The following is an 18,540-nucleotide window of genomic DNA, read 5'->3' as shown; positions in this document are numbered from 1 at the left end:
GCTGGGAGCCTCAGCCACTATGGAAAAGAGACTCTGAATACAACAGGTGTCTGGCTGGTGTCACACCCAGCCAAAGCTGGGGACAATCTCCCTACAGCTGTCACAATCAATGGCTTTGTGAAATGTCCAATTCAAAAGCACCAGCTTTTAAAAGATGGAAGGTTCACTCCAAGGTATATACCCCCCAAAATTGAAAACAGATGTTCAAAAAAAACTCGTACACAAATCTTCATAGCAGCAAAATTCACAATAGCCAAAAGGGGGAAACAATCCAGGTATCCATCAACTGGCAAGTGGATAAACAAAGTGTGGCATATCTATACAATGGAATATTATTCAGCCACAACAAGGAAAGAGGATACAAGTTACAATGTGGATGAACCTTGAAAACATTGTGCTAAATGAAAGAAGAAAGACACAAAAGGACAAATACAGTATGACTTAATGTATATGAAATGTCCAGGCAAATGCAGAGAGACACAGTGTAGACTGGTGGTTGCCAGGGATTCAGGGGAGAGGAAATGAAGAGTGACTGTTTAATGGTATAGGCTTTCCTGTTGGGGTGATGACAATGTTCTGAAACTAGATAGAAGTGGTGGTTGCACAACATTGTGAATGTACTAAATGCCACTTAATTGTACACTTTAAAATGTTAAAGTGGTAAATTGTATGTTATGGGAATTTTATGTGAATAAAAAAATGACAGGAGATGGTTCATGCGATTCTCATCTATGGGTGACCACTGGGACTGAGTAGCACCCTCCCCAAAGGCTTTCCCTTAGCACTTAGCACCAAGCAGGCAGGCACTCAGAAAGAGATGGGGAAGGAGGGGATCTTCATTCCCTGTATCTGTCTTCATGAAGTATGAACCCTCTGCCCCAGTCACCCTATGCCCATCACTGAGAACATATACATACACTTACTCATCCCACCTCCAAGCCTTTGCTGCATGTCCCTAACCATCTCTGCACACCCTAAAACTCCCACTGCACCCCTTGCTGTCCATCTGATTTCTATAGTTCCTCTCACATCCAGGTCAAAGTCTTCCCTGATTCCCCATCTCTGACCTCTGCCCACACATAGCTGGGATTTCAACAGTCCACCTGGGCACTTGATTCCATTTCCTCCCTCAGCCCTGCCTTTTCAAGCAGATCTTCAACCTGTGAATGTACAGGGATGTCATGAGCCCTCACCTCTGAGCCAGGCATATAGCAGGTCCTCATAACTGTCTATTGGTCCTAATCCCAGAGCTATACCTTAGACCTCTCTCCTGAACACTCCTGGATCAACACTGTTCAGACCCCTGTGGGAACCACCAGCAGTAGAGTGAGGTCAATGTGTCTTCAGGAAGATGAAATTACCACGTGACAGATGATGGATGAGCCTCATCTCATAGCCTGATGGCCAGGCCAATCTGAGATCTTCAATGAGTACCAGAGTTCCTATTACACCAGGTCCCTTCCAGTTGTTTTAATTAAAATGGTGAGAAATCAATAGAGATTGTAATTATGGAAGGAGGGGGAAAATAATCAAGAGTTCCCTGCCCTCAGCAAATTGCTGGATGGACACCGATAAGAATCAGAGCTGAATTCTGGGTGAGTACAGAATCTACCCCAGCAGAACTCGGGATGGGCAGTCTTAGAATCACAGCCAGTATCAAGGTTAACACCAATACAACGGGAATGGAATCCTGGATGGTCAGGGCAGACGCCTAGGTCAATGCTGATACAGCTAGAAGGGAATTTGGAGTGAACACTAAAACAGTAGCAGAATAAAGCTGATGGCTCTAATAGGGTGGGGGAAAGTCAGGCTGAGGAGGAGGATCAGTGGACCCTAGATGAAGGGCGGAGGGCATGCATAGGCGGCCTTCATGTGCATGCTCTAATCCTTCATCTCAGGCTTGGAAGGAGCAGAACAAAAACCCTCACGGCCATCCCCATAGGTGTGTGGTGAGGAACAGGCAAGAGTGGAATCTGCTAAATTAAGCCAGAAGGGAGATGGGCAGGGGTAGGGAAACCGCTGGGGGGAGAATTTCTCCACTCTGTACTCCCACCAAAAAAGAACTGATCCCTGTAAACCAGAGTGGCAGTATAAGAGGGTTTTCCCAAGCCAGATAGATGGGGAGTCAGGCAGAGGAGGAGGCTAGGGTAGAGCTGTAGGGAGATGGGAGGGCCTGAGACCTTCTCCTGCCCACCCACTCCCTTGTCAAAGACCCCAGCCCCAGACTCACATCACCACGATCCCAAACTTTAGGTAAAAAGAGGGAAATTCTGCAGACCTTCTCTGGGCTTCCCTAGGGTCATGGATGGAGCATAGCCCTCTCAGAGCAGTTGGGGAGCATTCAAAGACCAAGTCAACTCACTGGCCCAGTGAACCCCTGCCCTTGAACGACTTAGCCTGGCCTCACCACTTTCTCTTGAATGACCCACTGAATAACTGGGCAAATCACTCTCCCTTTTTCCATCATCCTTCTCCCTTGTAAGGGAGGACACTGAATCAGATGACATCTACAGGTTCCTCCATCCTTAGAAATCTGTTTTCAGTGCTCAGAAACAGACTTCGTACATTTAATACAGCATATTTCTGATAATAGAAAATAATACTTGCTTTCTGTAGAAACTTTAGAAAGAGCAAAATATAAAAAAGAAAAGAAAAAAAATCTTAGGTGATCTCATTACCCAGAGGAAACTATTGTTAATCTTTCAGAAACTTCCTTCCCAAGGTTGTCTGATTTTTCTTTTTTTGCATTCATAACATTCTTCTTAGCAATTCAGATCTTACAATTTTGTATCCTGCTTTTTACAACTGCCATTATTCTGCTGTGAGCATTTTCCCAAGTGATCAAATATTTTTCAAAAATACTATTTTAAAGATTGCATAATACTCCACCAAGAGGATCTACCGTGCTTACACGGCATTTAGGTTGTTTTCCTAGTATAAACAACACTGCCATGAGCATCCTAGCCTAGTGCATAAGTATTTGCCTATATCTCCATTTCCTCAGAATCTATTCCTCCAGATGGAATCATAAAGCCAATGAATATATTTTAAAAGGTCTTGGCGTGTACTGCCATATCAATTTCCAGAAAGACACAACAAACCCATTGATTTTCCTGAGCTGAGCGAGAGCTTGAGTTCTGAAAGGACTGGAGTTAGAATGCAGGACAGTGGTCCCGTCTCTCCTCCTCTCCTCCTGTCTTGAAGGTTAACTGTCCAGCAAAAGAGAGGACAGAATTCCAAGTCATAAGGCGCAGTTCTGCAGCCTAGCTCTGCCTCTGTGGCTTTGGGAACCTGAAACAAACATTGGTTCTCCTCAACTGTAAAATGGGTATGATTAGCTCTGAGGACTACCCAGAGCAGTTTCCTCACATGAAAAGGTGTTTGTGAAAGTTCTTTGTAAACTACAATGCTTTGTCAAAGGACATTACTAGTATCTTTCTCATAACCTGAAGGGCTTGAGAAGTGGGTTGTTCTTTGTGAAAACCCGATGGCTTCCCTTCCTAACTCTTAGCCATCAGAATGCCCAGCCAGTACTGGCTGGGTTTGAGGATGATGAAAAACGAGCTTCCTGAAAGGAATCAGTGGGCTCTGAGGGCCTGGGAGGACGCAGGTATATCTTCCAAAGGTCAGAGACAGCACAGAAAGAGGTAAAGCTGAGAACTGGGCCTGGAGCCTCAGGGTGGGTGCCAGGAGGGTGGGAAGACTTAGAGGGCAAAGATCTTCTTAGTAAATATCCCTCTGTCTCAAGGCTCCCAGCACCTCCTTTCTACAGTTCCAACTGGACATCTGGCCTTTGAGGGAACCAGAAACCAAGCTAATTCAGTGGATGCAAAAAGTCAATAGCTTCAGAGGACTCCAGAGGCCATAGGCTCTGGCCCCTTCTTCCAGGCTGTCATAAATCAGTCCTGGAATGTTTAAGCCCCTCTAATCGGAAATGCAACTAGTGCTTCCAGCATCACCTCTCCAGCCACCGGCAGATGAAAAAAGGAGACCACAATGCTTCCCCTGGGAAGCACAGCTGGCCGGCCTGAGCATCCTGCCACACTCCCCTATCCACTAGGCAAACGCCCTCCTTCACCCCTGCACGCTCGCCTAGCATCACAGCCTGAGGGGACTCCAGTGACGTTCTCAGTGCTGGCAGGGAGAACTGCGTAGACCCCACAGAACACCATCCTCCCTGGTTTTTAATCATCACCCTCGGAAGCCCCGCCACCCCTAGCCCACCTTCACGTCCAGAGGTGCATCTCCCATCTCCAAATACGCACAACAGGTGGCACCTGCCCAGCCTCCTGAACCACACCTCTCCACCTCTCCCTGCCCTCCACCTGCGCCCCCGTCCTCCAGCTGCTCCCGGCCCCGGGGGAGCCTTACCTTTGAGGTTTTGGGGGTGGCCCCGTGGCGCCCGGCTCGGGTTTCCTCGGGGCAGAGAGGGGATACTGGAGAAGTTGTTACCCATGGCATCCGGCCCCAGGGGGTTCGGCCCTCTCTGGGGGCAGGCGAGACTGGACAGGAGCGGAGGTACCGTGTGCAAGTGTGCGCGCGCGCGGGCGCGCGCCGCCGGAGGAGGGCCCTGGTGGGGCTGCGGCCGGCGGCGGGCGGGCCGCTCCTCTCCTCCCTCTCTCTGGGCTCCGCGGTCCTCGGCGGGTCCTGCCCGCCGCGGGGGTCCTCGCGCGAGCCGGCTACCTGCCTGCCATTTTCCGCGGCGGGCGCGCCCCTGGGTTGGGGCCGGCGGCGCCCGGGGCTCCCCTCTTCCTCCCGTAGGCGCTCGGGTTCCGGCTGGTGGCGGGCGGCGCAGTGGCTCCGGCGAGCTCCCCCGGGGCCATAGAGTCAGGGCTCCCGGCGCGGGCTCTCAGCGGCTCGGCCTGCCCGGCGGCTCGGTGGCTCGGCGGCCGGCTGGGTCCCCGCCCGCGGGGACGGCCGCGGCGGCGGCGGCGTGCGTGGCGCTCTTCCGCCGGCGGCTCGGCATGGAGCGGGGCCCCGTGGAGCGCAGGGCGTGCTGGGCGCTCCCGCCGTGGTGGGTCTCCTCCGGCCGCCGCGCTCCCGCCCCCGCGAGCCCCTCGCGCGACCGCCGCCCCCGCCCCCAGCCGTCGCCAGGATTCCCTCGCTCCGGTTGTTATGGTGACAGCTGCGCCGGTGAATGAGCGTCTTAGTGACACGCGCGCGCCCGCTCAGCCAGATGTGGCACTGGGCGCGCCGCGTCCCCGGCTGCCACTAGTCCTCTGAGGCGCGGGGGACCCCCAGGCCAGGGTGGGGGTCAAATATCAGGCAGAAATTGAGGCTCCGGGTGTTGGGCTTATTCCTCTCACAGACAATGGAACTTGGTCTTGAAAACAAGAGACGCCGTACAGCAAGAAAGGTCAGCTCCTTGGGCGCCAGGCCCGGAGCGAGACAGCTCTAAGTTACAGTTTCTCTAGCACCAGGCACAGTGCCTGGCACATAGTAAAAGCTCCAGGAAAAAAAAAAAAGTTAAGGCGTGAATGGTTGATTGAGCAAATGAAGAGAGATTAGGAACTCCAGGACTTGACCCTTTGCTCTCAGTTATATCAAAGGGATGCTGCGACAAGGGCTCAGAACAAAAACCCCAGACTGTTCAATTATTGGACACATAGCATTGGGGGGCCTTTGGATGAACACAGACGGGACCCAGGAGACTTCATGGAGGGCCAAACTGGAGGAACATATCTGAGGGACAAACCATCAGAGAACACCAACTCTGAATTGAGTGGTTCTGTCAGCTGTAAGAGGTGGAGGCCTCTGTGGCCTGCAGCAGTCAAAGAAGGCTTCCTGTAGGAAGGGGCCTTCAGAAAGTCACCTGTTCACATGACTCATCCATCCTGTTCAGCACTGCTACTAGGACCTGAGAGAAGAGAAAGGGAGTCATTCTCCTCCTACCTGGACGTGAGGGCATCTCCTTCTCTCTGTCTTATCAGGGCTAGAAGATGAGCCAAGTTCCCCCAGGAGGGAGAATCTGCCCCCCCCATACACACCACCCCACTCCTCTAGATCACCTCTAACTCCCTGACTGGCTCTGATCCAGAATCCAGTGAGGACTTGGGCTGCCATTGGGCATTTCATCCATCCTCTTCCGGAAGGTTCTTTCCTCAAGTCTCCATGTAACTGGCTCCTCATTATTCAGGCACAGTTCATGTGTCACTTCCTGAGCTTCCCTGACTGCCCCAACTAGAGAACCTCCACCACTCTGTCACTTTCCATCTCATTACTCTGTGTTATCTTGACTTAGTTCGAAAGTAGCCATTCCTCCTCGTTTATGTTCTGCCTCCCCCACTAGAATGTAAGCTCTATGAGGGGAAAGAGCCAGTCAACTCTGTTCATCGTGATGTCCCTAGCCCCTGGGAGAGTGCCTGGCACATGATGGATTGTCCAAAAATGCTTGTGGAATGGATGAATCCTCCTGCCTGCCAGCAGAACTCCACCAAGAGCCCTGGGAGGAAAGCCTCTAAACCTCTCTCTTTCCCCTCCCTGGCCCCCCACCCCCACCCCATTGTAGGCGTCACATCTTAAAATGTCTGGGACTCCAGGCGAGCTAGAAATATCCTTGACAGCTGCTCTCTGGGGTCTGGAGGGAAAGACAGCCCCCACCCCCACCCCCACCTCCGACCTCTTAGATGCCCAGGATCACATGCCCTGCCAGCTGCAGAATGGCCAGGACAGGTCAGGGGTGCTGTCTTATTTATGGGAGTAGCTCCCCGAGGCTCACTCTCAACCCATGACTCCACATCAGAAGTCCATGGGCGCTAAGTGGCAGCACACTCACACATTTGCACGCACACCTCTCCACTCTCTCCCACACTCATTGCTACACAAGCACACACTCTCTCACATGCACTCATATAGCCCGCAAAGTCTGCTGGAATGACGTCACTGTGAGCTGCTGCTGGCATCAGAATAAATCTGCAGACTGTGTATAGACGAGACTTATCCTTCAGGAGTGTGTGTAGAGGCAAGGTCCTTGGTAGGATTTGCAGACAGTCGCTGGGGGGAGGTTTGGGCTCTTCGTAAGGTCCCCTCCCTCCCTTCCCCAGGAGGAGGGTCTGCGGCATAGGCCAGGGGATGGGGCGGGGGTTGGGGGTGAAGCCTCAAAGGTAGGATGGTAGGGATGTCACAGGCCCCTTGTGGTCTAAACCTGGGCTGTGGGAAAAGCCAGGGAGAGATGGAGAAGATCAAAGGACAGGGAAAATGAAGGGACCAGACACTGGTGCCTGCCTGAGGAGTCCAGAAGCTCTGCAGCTCAGGGCAGCCTCATCCTGGAAAGCCCTTCAGGAAGGTGAGAGGCATTAGGGACCAAAGCAGGGAACTGAGGGCAAGACAGAAACTTCCCCTGATGCAAGGGACTTGAGTGTATAATGGGAGTGTCAACAGGGCCAGGATTGGGATAAGGCAAGCGAGGCCTCCCTCGTGTGAGCTGTAAAGCGCTCGCTCTCAGGATCGTGCAATGCCAACCCTGAACCTGAGAGTAAGCCTCTGCAATCTTGTACCCGACATCACCTCCCTAGCCTGGTCCTAGCTTTCCTGAGGAGTTCTGTGCTGTGGGAGGGGATGCCACTGTCAAGTGTCAACTCTCTGTGAGTCTCTGGCCAGGCAGGGACCTAATGGAGGTAGGTGTGGCTGCATAGGACCCAGGGAAGCTGAGAGTGACCCCTCTGAGGGGTCACACAGAAACCCTTTCCTGGCAGGGGTGGTAGTTAAACTCAGCTCAGAGGATCAAAGAACCACAGCACCCTTCTCCCTCTGGACATTGGGTAGAATCTCCGACATTCAAGCCATCCTTCACCAAGACAGCTTCCAAGAGGCAGGGAAGTGGCCTGTGCAGCCCCGAGGGCCCTTTCCAGTCCCAATCATGGAGGGAGGGTGGAGAAGGAACCTGCCAGAGAGAACTAAGCTGGATGAAGTCACTGTTTCGGTGGCTTCCATGGAAGCTATTAATACCCATAAGGTGGTGCTCCAGCACCTGTCACCGTGGCAACCCCTCCTCCCCAGCAGTGTAAATTCTGAAAGCGGTTTCCATGGGGGTGGATGTCAGTGCCTGTGTATTTGCCTGCGTGTATACGTGTGTCTGTGTGGGTGGCGTGAGTGCTCACACCAACGCACAGGAGAGGGAGGACCCCAGGCGGGGACCCAGGATGGGACCAGGGCTCCTTCAGCAGCCCCTCTGGCCCCCAGTCTCCCCTTCTCTCTCCTTTGTTTCTCTTCCTTCTGGCTGCTTCCTTTCTGTCTCCCCCTTCCTCACCCCCTCCCTCTATTCCTCCCTCCTTTTGTCTTTCTCTCCTTCTCCCTGTCCTTCTCTGCTTCACTCTCTCTCCTGCTGGCTCTCTGCTCTTTTTGCTCTTCCCCTGTCTCCTCCCACTGGCTCATCTCTCTCCTCCCCTTCTTTCTCACTCTCCACAGCTCCCGGATCAGTTCAAGTCTTGAAGAGTCTCCATGTTAATAAAATAATAAAATATTTGAGTGAGAGCCTCCTTCCTTCCTTCCCTGAGCCCCTGGATGCTGAGCCCAGAACCAGCCCCAGGGATGGTCCCCTACCAGGCAGGCAAGAGGGGCTCGTCCAGACCAAGCCAGAGTCACCAAACTTGAGACCACCTTAGTCAACAGCCAGACACTTCCCTCCCTGCTGAGAAACTAACCTTAAAATGGGAAACGGCCACAGCCACCCCTGGCTAAGATACAGGACTCCTCTACCATCCTCCAGGGCCCAGCCCATAGTCATCAGGCCATCAGAAACATATACAGAAGTTGTCCTGCCTGCACTGTTGGGGGCGGCTTGGACATGTTAGAAGGGGAGATTCCTGAGTGCGTGAAACATAGCAGATTCTCAATAAATATTTATTCAACGAATCAATTAATAATCAAATAAGTGAATTAACCTATCAATACAGCCACCCAGTAAACCCAAGAGCCTTGCTCAGACCAGCCTTTCTGGCCAGTTCCCTTCTCAACAGTACTTTTCCCACAAAATTTTCCCTGAGGCCAGGTCTTTCCCCTGAAGGAGAAAGGTCTGTGCTAACTCTCCTAGCATGGAATGGGCACCTACTGCCCGTTCCCTGGTGCTCTGGGACTCAGCTTCCACTAATTGCCCCAGTGACCGTTTATTGAGCGTTACCTGTATGCCTGGCACTGTGGAAGGTGCACTTCCCTTGCTAGAAACACGGGGGAGCCCGTCCTGTGCTTTTTGTGTACTCCAGTCCAGTTTCCCACCTCCCAGGGCTAAGTTTAGGGCTGAACACGCTAGTAGGTCCCAATAGTGTCAAGATGTCAGTTCTTCCCAACCTGATCCATAGATCCAATGCATCCCAATCAAAATCCCAGCAAGCTGTTTTGTGGATGTTGACAAGCTGGTCTGAAAGTGTACACGGAGAGGTAAAGGAGCCAGAATAACCAGCACAATGTTGAAGGAAAAGAACAAAGTTGGAGGACTGACACTACCTGACTTCAAGATTTACTATAAAGCTACAGTAATCGAGACAATGTGGTATTAGTGAAAGAACAGACAACTAGATCACTGGAACAGAATACTGAGCCCAGAAATGGACTCACATGAACATAGTCAACTGATCTTTGACAAAGGAGCAAAAGCAGTACAATGGAGCTAAGGTAGATGAACAACTGGACATCCACATGCAAAAAAATGAATCTAGACACAAACCTTATATCCGCCCCACAAAAATTAACTCAGAATGGATCACAGACCTAAAGGTAAAATGCAAAACTATAAAACTCCTAGAAGATAACATAGGAGAAAATCTAGATGGCCTTGGGTTTGGGGATGACTTTTTAAATACAACCTAAAGGCATAAACCATGAAAGAAATAACTGATAAGCTGGACTTCATTAAAAGTAAGCCATATGCTCTGCAAAAGACACTGTCAAGAGAATAAAAAGACAAACCACATACTGGGAGAAAATATTTGCAAAAGCCGTGTCTGATACAAGCCTGTTATCCAAAATACATAAAGAACACTTAAAACTCAACAATAAAACAATCCGATTTTTAGAATGCGCCAAAGATCTTAATAGACACTTCACCAAAGAAAATATACAGACAGCAAATAAGCATATGAAAAGATGCTCCATGCTGTATGTCATCAGGGAAATGCAAATCAAAACAATGATGCCACTGCACAACTATTAGAAGGGCCAAAAGCCAGAACACTGACAACACCAAATGCTGGCAAGGATGTGGAGCAATGAGAACTCTTACTCATTGCTGGTAGGAATACAAAACAGTACAGCAACCTTGATAGACACTTTGGTGCTTTCTTACAAAATGAAACAATCTCTTACCATACGATGCAGCAATTGCACTCCTTGGTGTTTACCCAAAGGAGTTGAAAACTTGGGTCCACACAAAAACCTGCACATCGATGTTTATATCAGCTTTATTCATAATTGCCAAAACTTGGAGGCAGCCAAGATGTTCTTCAGTAGGTATTGAATGGATAAATTGTGGTACATCCAGACAGTGGAATATGATTCAGTGCTAAAAAGAAATGAGCTATGTTGCCATGAGAAGACATGAAGGAATCTTAAATGCATATTACTAAGTGGAAGAAGTCAATCTGAAAAGGCCACATATTGTGTGAAAGGTAAAACTATGGAGACAGTAAAAAGATCAGTGGTTGGCAAGTGCTGGGGGAAGGGAAGGACAAATAGGTGGAACACAAAGGATTCTTAAGACTGTGAAAATACTCTGTATGATACCATAATTGGATACATGACATTACACATTTGTCCAAACCCATAGAATGTACACCACCAGGAGCGAACCCTAATGTAAACTCTGCGCTCTGGGGGCATAATGATGGGTCAATGTAGGTTTATCAAATGTACACTCAGGTGGAGGGTATTCATAACGGGGAGACTACACATGTGCGGGGTAAGACAGTACACAGGAAATCTCTATCTTCCACTCAGTTTTGCTGTGAGCCTAAAACTGCTGTAAAAAATAAGGTCTATTTTTTATTTTATTTTTTAATTGAGATACTGAGGATCGAACCCAGGACCTTGTGCATGCTAAGCATGCACTCTACCATTGAGCTATACCCACACCCCCTAAAATCTATGTTTAAAATGGATCATCTTGCCCACCTCCTGGGGTACAAACACACACACATACACACACACTCTGGACTGATGAGTCTCAAGCTGAGCACCCACCAGAATCATCTACAGGGGGAGGGGAAGTGGAAGACAGTCTAATAAAATGAAGATTCCCAGGCCTCACCTCAAGAGATTCTGGCTCAGGAGACTCTGATGCAGGTCATTAATTGATCACACTTTGGGAAACTGTGGGCATGGACAGGTAAGAGGCTAATGTTTTGAGAATGCCCGCAGGTTTTCCTGGGGAAAGCTGGACACTACATACGGCCAGGCCAGTGCAAGCTGCCATCCAGGCAGGGCCAGTCACATTGGAAGGTGGGGGAGGAGGTGGCTGTGCAGGGACGGGGAAGCTCTGCTCCTCAGACAGACTTGCCCTCTGGGAGGCAGCCCCTAGGCCCAGGACCAACTGTAGGATCTCCACAGACCTCCAAACTCTCGTCTTTGGAGCCCAACCCTACAAGCTCAAACATGCTAAAATATACTACATTCCACATTAAACAGTTTTCCTGTCTTAAACTTTTTGAAAGGATTTTTTATAAATTTGGCTCTGAAATCATTGGACTACAAGGAATGCATTGCATTTACAGTTGGTTGTATTTTTAAACAATCATGCATGTTTGGATTTCTTGCCAAGTGAAAAAAAAAACCTATAATTGTGTTCAAATATAATGAAATATTTATGAGTACTCATTTAAAGATTAATGAAGTTGGCGCAACATAAAGTTTTATAGACAATTAATAAACATTTATGAATTTTGGTTTCGAAATTTTCCTTTCATACTTTGGAGCCAGTTATGTTTTTTTTCCAGTCATAAGCAGACCCTTAGGAAGTCCATAGACCTAAATCCTGGGCCAGTAGTGCCCATGGTTAAAATCCGGGCCTGAGGTCAAGCATTCTTAAGGCTGCATCTAAAAGGACAGGTGGAGTGGGGGAGGGTATAGCTCAGTGGTAGAGCACATGCTTAGCATACACAAGGTCCTGGGGTTCAATCCCCAGTGCATCCATTTAAAAAAATTCAATAAATAAACCTAATTACCTCCCCCCTCCAAAAAAAATAAATAAAAGGACAGGTGGATATCATTGCAAAAAAACAGAACCAAAATGTCCAATGCCGGAAAGAGGACCATGTGTATCGCATGTATCCCTGTCTGGGAAACTTGATTAGTGATTTCAAAGGAGTCTAGCATCCCTTGACCCATCCCAGCACTCTGGTTCAGGTAATTCTGACAGGTGATATTTATGGAGCACAAAGTCATGTGTACCATGCCATGGTCTAAGTACTTTATCTGTATTAATTCATTTAAGCCTGGTAGCAATGCTGTGAAGTAGGTATTACTACTACTACTACTACTACTACTACTATTAGCAGCAGCAGCCACCCCATTTTACAAATGAAAATCCTGAGGCTCAAGAAAGCTAAGATACTTGCCTAGAAGCTGATAGGTGAAGCACTGAGGTTCAGCCCTAGGATAGCCTGAGTCCCAATCCCTGCAATATTACGCCTGCCCAGGATGGGATTCCTTCAGGTGCCAGCCTGAGGAAGACACCAGGGGAGATGTCCTCACTGAGTTCCTGAACCAACTCCCTTCTACTGTAGAGACACTTAACACTCACGGGGGGCTTTGGCTCAGCTCTCTGAAAGTCAGCCAGGAAGCACATAGCCACTAATGAACATGAAATAGATTTAAATACAACAAAACTGAAATCAAAGAAAAATGCTCAAAGTGGATGTTACCCCAGCATCTTCTTTCTCTCATTTTAAATGACCTTTACTTGGCAGGAAATCTTTTCTAAGAATGCCACAAAGATCAGAGACTCATAAAAGAAAAGTATGATAAATATGGCTACATAAAAATTTAAAACCCCTTGACGGTAAAAGGTGAAGGACAAACAGGAGTTAGGAGACACATTTCCAATAAGTCAACAGGCTTCAATCCGTTCAAATGCCCTTCATCCCTAGACCCAGAATACAAAACAGACGTTTCTCCCTTATTGCTGCCAGTCTAGCCTCTCACTTCTATCCTCCTTTCCCAAGAGAGGTCCCAGAGGCACTCGCCTGTCTGGACCTACACCCAAAGGTGCCTCAGGGGGCCTCTCATTTCAATGAGAATAGCCTGTGGAACATCTCCTCTCAGAAAGAGCAACCTTGTGTGTCCCACCATCTCCTCCCGCCCCATCCTCTTAAGTTCTCTCTCCAGCCACCACTAGGTAGCGCTAGAACTTCATTAGAATTCTTGTCTGGCAAACTTTTGGGGAGAAAGCCCTCAAATCAATCAAAATAACTTTGAAATATTTACAGGTCGCTCTTTCCCTCTTTCAAAATGTGAAGAAGGTTTTAGGGGCAAAATGTATCCTTATTGCTTCCATTAACTACTTCGTTATGAAGAAAATATGCCCATGAGGTAATTAGCCTTACTCTTCAGCCACCCAGATGTTACTCTCCGGGCATGTTTGCTTCATTGAGGTCACTTTCTCACCTTTCACCCAGAGATTGGCTCTTTGGCTGATAAGCCCTCCCCACCACGGTGGCTCGACCAAAGAAGGTCTAACCCACCAACAGACATTCTCCCAGGACCAAGAGACTGTCCCCAAACTTAAGACAAGTTAAGGTCCTCTTCAGAGCACCCCAGCTCACGTTGAGCTGCCCCTCTGGCTGCGTCTGGTACCTGATGTGGGCACCTGTGTATGCCCAGCACCAGTAGAGCACCTGGCTGTGGGCACTGCAGATGCCCAGTAAATAGCTGTTGCTTAGTGGCCAGAGTGTGAGGGGGTGTGGCCAGTATCAGCAGCACTTCCCAGCTTGGCCCTCAAGTACCCGATTACCCTCAGAGCTGGGACTTGCCACTTCTGGCCCAGGGCCCTCCCTATGTGTCTCAGGAGTCCCATGAGTTTGTGGGTGTAGGCAACAAGGAAAAGGAGACCCCCCAGAATCACTCTAACATTGATGTTAGATCCCAGCTGGATGGATGCCCCTCTCCCCAGAGCAACCCACCTGTTTTTGTCCTCAAGCCTCTGCATTTGGCTTAACATCTAGTGTCTGATGCCACTGCTGGCAGGATCTCCACACTGGAAAACCACCTCACAGGGTCTGCAAACAACTTCAGTTTGGTCAGAAAATCCATTTTATAGACTGTTAGTCCTGTGTTTTAAAAAGGTGAAAATATATATTATAAAATCAGACTTAACCTTTTTTTTTTCTTCTGAGAAAAGGAGTTTGAAATGCAGTGTGAACTAAGGAAATTGTTCCACATTCTGTAACCTGTGGGGCAAAGAACAAAAATTAAAGTGTGGAAGAATGTTAAGGTTTGAATTCGGTTATTTTATTTTGTGTCAGCCATATATTTCAATCCTATTTTTTAAAAATAACATTTATCTGTCTACATATGGAAACATATTTTAAAAATCCATCAGTCTACTGCCCAGAATTCTTCTGCTGATCTGTTGAAAATTAAATTCATACATACTCATTGTTTGAAAAGTCAAACATCACAGAAAGGTATCAAATGAAAAGAAAATAAAAGTTCCCCTTCCACGACAACCAATGGTAGTAACTGTCTACATTTCTTGTGTATCCTTCCAGCAAAAAGTATATGCACAATACCAAAATTACACCATTTTTACTTAGAAAGGATTATACTATGCATAGTACACTAAACTTCTTTTTAAAAAATTTATCAGAATCTATTAGAAGTCTTTTCATATGAACACACAGATCTGCTTCATTCTTTCAGTGGCTGCATAGATAACATTTTATGGCTGGGCCATAATTTATTTCAACACAAATTATTAAACATCCCCTGTTAATGAAATTTAGGTTCTTTCCAGTTTTATTGCCATTAAAACAAAGCTATAATGAACATCTTTTTCACTTATATTTCTGCAAAAAATCTATCCATAGGGCAAATACAAAGCTAGGTGTTAGGTCAAAGGGCGTGTATATTTAAATTTTTGCTTTAAATACGTTTTGCCAAATTGTTCTAGGAAAATCCATACAAATTTGTACTCCAACCATCAGCGTATAAAAGTGGCTGTTTCCCCAAACCCGCATTGGATATTGTCAATCTTTTAGTTTCTAACAACTTGGTAATTTTAAAAAGGCACCTGGTTGTTCAGATTCATATTTAATTATAACGAGGACTAGAATCTTTGCAGGATTGTTGGCCACTTGTCTTTCCTTTCCTGTGATTAGCCTGTTGACATCTTTTGCCCACTGTTCATCTTTTTTACTGACATGTATGATTCCTCTGCATATTAAGGAAAATGGGCCTTTGTGTGACATGTGCGTGGCAAATGCCTTTTTTCAGTCTGTTATTTTTACTTCGCTTATTGGTATTTTGCCCACAGAAGATACGAGGCTCACTTTATCCATCCTCTCCTTCACAGCTAATGAATTCTGTACTCTGTTCACAAAGCTCTTCCCTAGCCTCTGATTATGAATAAATTCACCTATATTTTCTTGTAGAGTTTTTATGGTTTTGATTTTTATATTTAAATCTTTGAGCGATTGGGGTGAATTTTGATCTCAAGAATGAGGTAGAGATTCACGTTAAGGTTTTTTTTTCCCCAATGGTTAAGCAATTGTTCCAAAGCCACTGTCGGAGTCCCCCTTTCTTTTTCATTCCCTTTGCAGGCCCTCAGGGGCCACGTGGTTCGACATAGTCACCAGAGAGGAGCCCACAGAAATGCCACATTGCTTTCATCCAGGTCTGCCTGAGACAGACCAGAAAGGCCTGTGACCCTGATCCTGTGGTGGCCTCTGGCACCGGGGTAGAAGAGAACCAGGTCTCACAAGGACAGGGCACCGCTGCTCTGCTGGACACAGGGAACAAGAGCCTTCCAGGCCTGAGGGAGAAGTGGGACATGCATCCAATATCTTCCTTTCAAAGGAAACCTCGGGGGAGAGCGTGCTCCCAACACAGAAAGAAGAAATACAGCCACACCTGTATTTCTGAAGACACACACACATGTACACACACCCCACACATGTCATGCATACATCAGACACCCCGACTCCACCAGTAGGGGGCCACCTGGCCCCAAGAGCCCTCTCCATCACTGACACGTCAAGAATAGTCAAACCAATGTTTCTCAAATAATACCCAGATTCCTTTTGAAGGAAATAATCCAGAAGGCCCCCAAGATTTGAAAAGAAAAGAAACCAAAGGCTTGTCCTATAAAGATCTTTCAACTGCAAGTGAACACATGTTTAAAACTGCTAAACAGATTTGTCATCATTAAAATGAAAATCTAACTTTTAAAAAATTTCCCAGAATTAAAAGATCTTGAAGAACTCTTCTGAAGAGCCTTGGGGTGGGGTAGAGAGTTGAGAAAATCTAGTCTAAGACCTTATCCTGTTGCAGATCTACAAGTTAATATCTTTTCACACACATGAGTAAAACCAGTCTTTCTCCTATTTTTGCTGCATTTCTGCCTCTCCTAGTTCAGCAGACCTGGGCTCCAAGGTAACAAAAGATGATCCCGGGCCCTTTTGCCTTGTCCTTTAATCCCTTTGAGTTTTCCCAGTAATATATTTTATGATTTTTATTGGGAAATTTAGAAAATCATTATTATGAAGTAGACAATTTAGAAAATACAGACTTTTTTAATGTCAAGCTCACCCTGAGAGGTAATATCCCTTTAAGTTGTGACTACCTTCTTGCCTTTTTCTTTTCTTGAGCGTTTTCCAGTCAATACCTAGCAAGGGCCAGTGCAGTCCCACAGCAAGCGGCTCCCCTGTGGGGCCTGGCCCAGGCAGACCTGGGAGCTCTGTCTTGCCTCTCAGAGGTTGGAGCTGTGAGCAGGCTGGCCTGGGAGAGACCTTGTCCCAGTTTCCTGCAGTGTTCACCCAGAAACTCTGTTCATTCTTTTTTGGAAACTCCCAAGAAGAGGCAGCTGGGGGCCTGATGGCCGCCCTCCCCTCCCTGAGACTAGAATGGGAGAGAGGGGTGCTCAGACACTTCCAGCCCAACACCCTCCCCTCCCTGCTCAGGGCTCAGCCCTGTGGTTCAGGTCTGAGAAGCTTGGCCGTGGCCGGGACAGTTCCCTTTTCTGTCAGCGGCCTAGAGTGTGACCAGGGCTAGAAGGCACAGGAGGATCCGGCTTCCTGGCTCTGTCCCCACCAGGCCGTGTGACCTGGAACATGACACTCAGCCTCTCCAGGAGCTGCATTTGGTGGCAGTTGTCTGCTAGTCTGGAGCCCAGGATGCTGTAGGGGCTTGGCCGCCCCACGCTCTCCTCCTCAGAGTCACACTCGCTGCCTCTGACGGCTCTCCCGCCCTGTCCCAGTCCCTCCCCGTTTCCCCTACTCAGGTCATCCTGTCTCACAGGGCCTGGACTACCATACAAATGAGGTAAAACACACATAATAATGAAGACTGGGGCTTCTGTTCCTTGCTGCCTCGTTGGAGGTACAGATTGCACAGACACTTGTGAAGTTTGCAGGACACATTGGAGATGGTCTGACTTAAAATACAGGCTAAGTGAACTACACAAAATTCATTTTGCAGGTCCCATGGGTCCTTTGAGCTGCTGGGCTGTCGTCCTCCAGAGAAGCTGAAATCAAGACACAGTGAGCCCTCTGTCAGGAGGGTTAAGAGAAGAAAGAGACCCGCCTCAGAGGGGAAGTCTCATGGGCAGCCTGGTGCTCCTGGCTAGCGGCACCCAGAGCTTCACTCGCGGTGCTTCCCGGGAATCTCCCAAGGGGTCCCAGGTGGGCCAGCCCGCACGTGTCCATGCTGGGCTGCAACAAGTCTGGAAGGTCACACACAGATGCAGTGACAGGGAGACTGGTAGTGGGGATGGCTTGCAGTGATGGGGACACTTTCTTGGTCTGTTTTTAAAATTTTCATGATGGTGTGTTTAATCAGAAAAAAATGGAGATATTCCCATTTTCTAAAAGTTGTTTGATAATATGGGAGGAAGGGTGGTGAGTGCAGCTGCCGCAGCCCCGGCGGGCTACGCGGAGACGGAAGGCGGTGCTGGGCCTCCCGGGACGGAGTCAGGAGGATGCTTACTCACGTGCTGCAGGGGGCTGGCGGGAAGCTGCACTCATGGCCATGAGGACCCAGGGGCTGAGGAAGGGCTGATTAGGAATTTAACTAAAGGCATCCTTGGGAGATCCAGATGCCCACTGGTGCAGGCTGGGTGGAGCAGGGGTCAGTGGGTTCAAGGCCATCCCAGTTCCTGAGGTTCTTCTTTACTCAGGGGTAGCCGGGTGCTGGGAGCGAGGGAGCCTGAGGGGTGAAGACCGAGGAAGAGCCCGAGTAGTTGGGGTCTGGATGCCTCACCCCCAGCGCATACTCCAGGCCAAGGCCCATGGATCTGTGACTCCAGGAATACAGCCCTGGGCTCCTGTAGCTGCCTCTACTCCTCTCTCCAAGTCAGGCTGCCAGTGTCAGGACTAGGGGCCAGTAATAAGACAGGGG

The 18,540-nt window shown here is 48.5% G+C and overlaps 1 protein-coding gene across 3 annotated transcripts in view; it reads right to left on the bottom strand.

Moving 5' to 3' along the window:
* Nucleotides 1–4,900, bottom strand: part of NEURL1 (neuralized E3 ubiquitin protein ligase 1) — a 75,887-nt gene extending 70,987 nt beyond the window's left edge. For all 3 annotated transcript variants that reach the window (XM_072971823.1, XM_072971822.1, XM_072971821.1), the window contains exon 1: nucleotides 4,372–4,900. In XM_072971823.1, the coding sequence (XP_072827924.1) occupies nucleotides 4,372–4,456 (85 nt within the window). In that variant the 5' untranslated portion in view covers nucleotides 4,457–4,900. The remainder of the gene's footprint in view (nucleotides 1–4,371) is intronic.
* Nucleotides 4,901–18,540: the final 13,640 nt, after the last annotated feature.

Source organism: Vicugna pacos, chromosome 11, assembly GCF_048564905.1.
Source record: "Vicugna pacos chromosome 11, VicPac4, whole genome shotgun sequence".
NCBI classification, from domain to species: domain Eukaryota; kingdom Metazoa; phylum Chordata; class Mammalia; order Artiodactyla; family Camelidae; genus Vicugna; species Vicugna pacos.
Note: the sequence above shows the minus strand (reverse complement) of the source record. Positions and strands in the feature narration are given on the sequence as shown.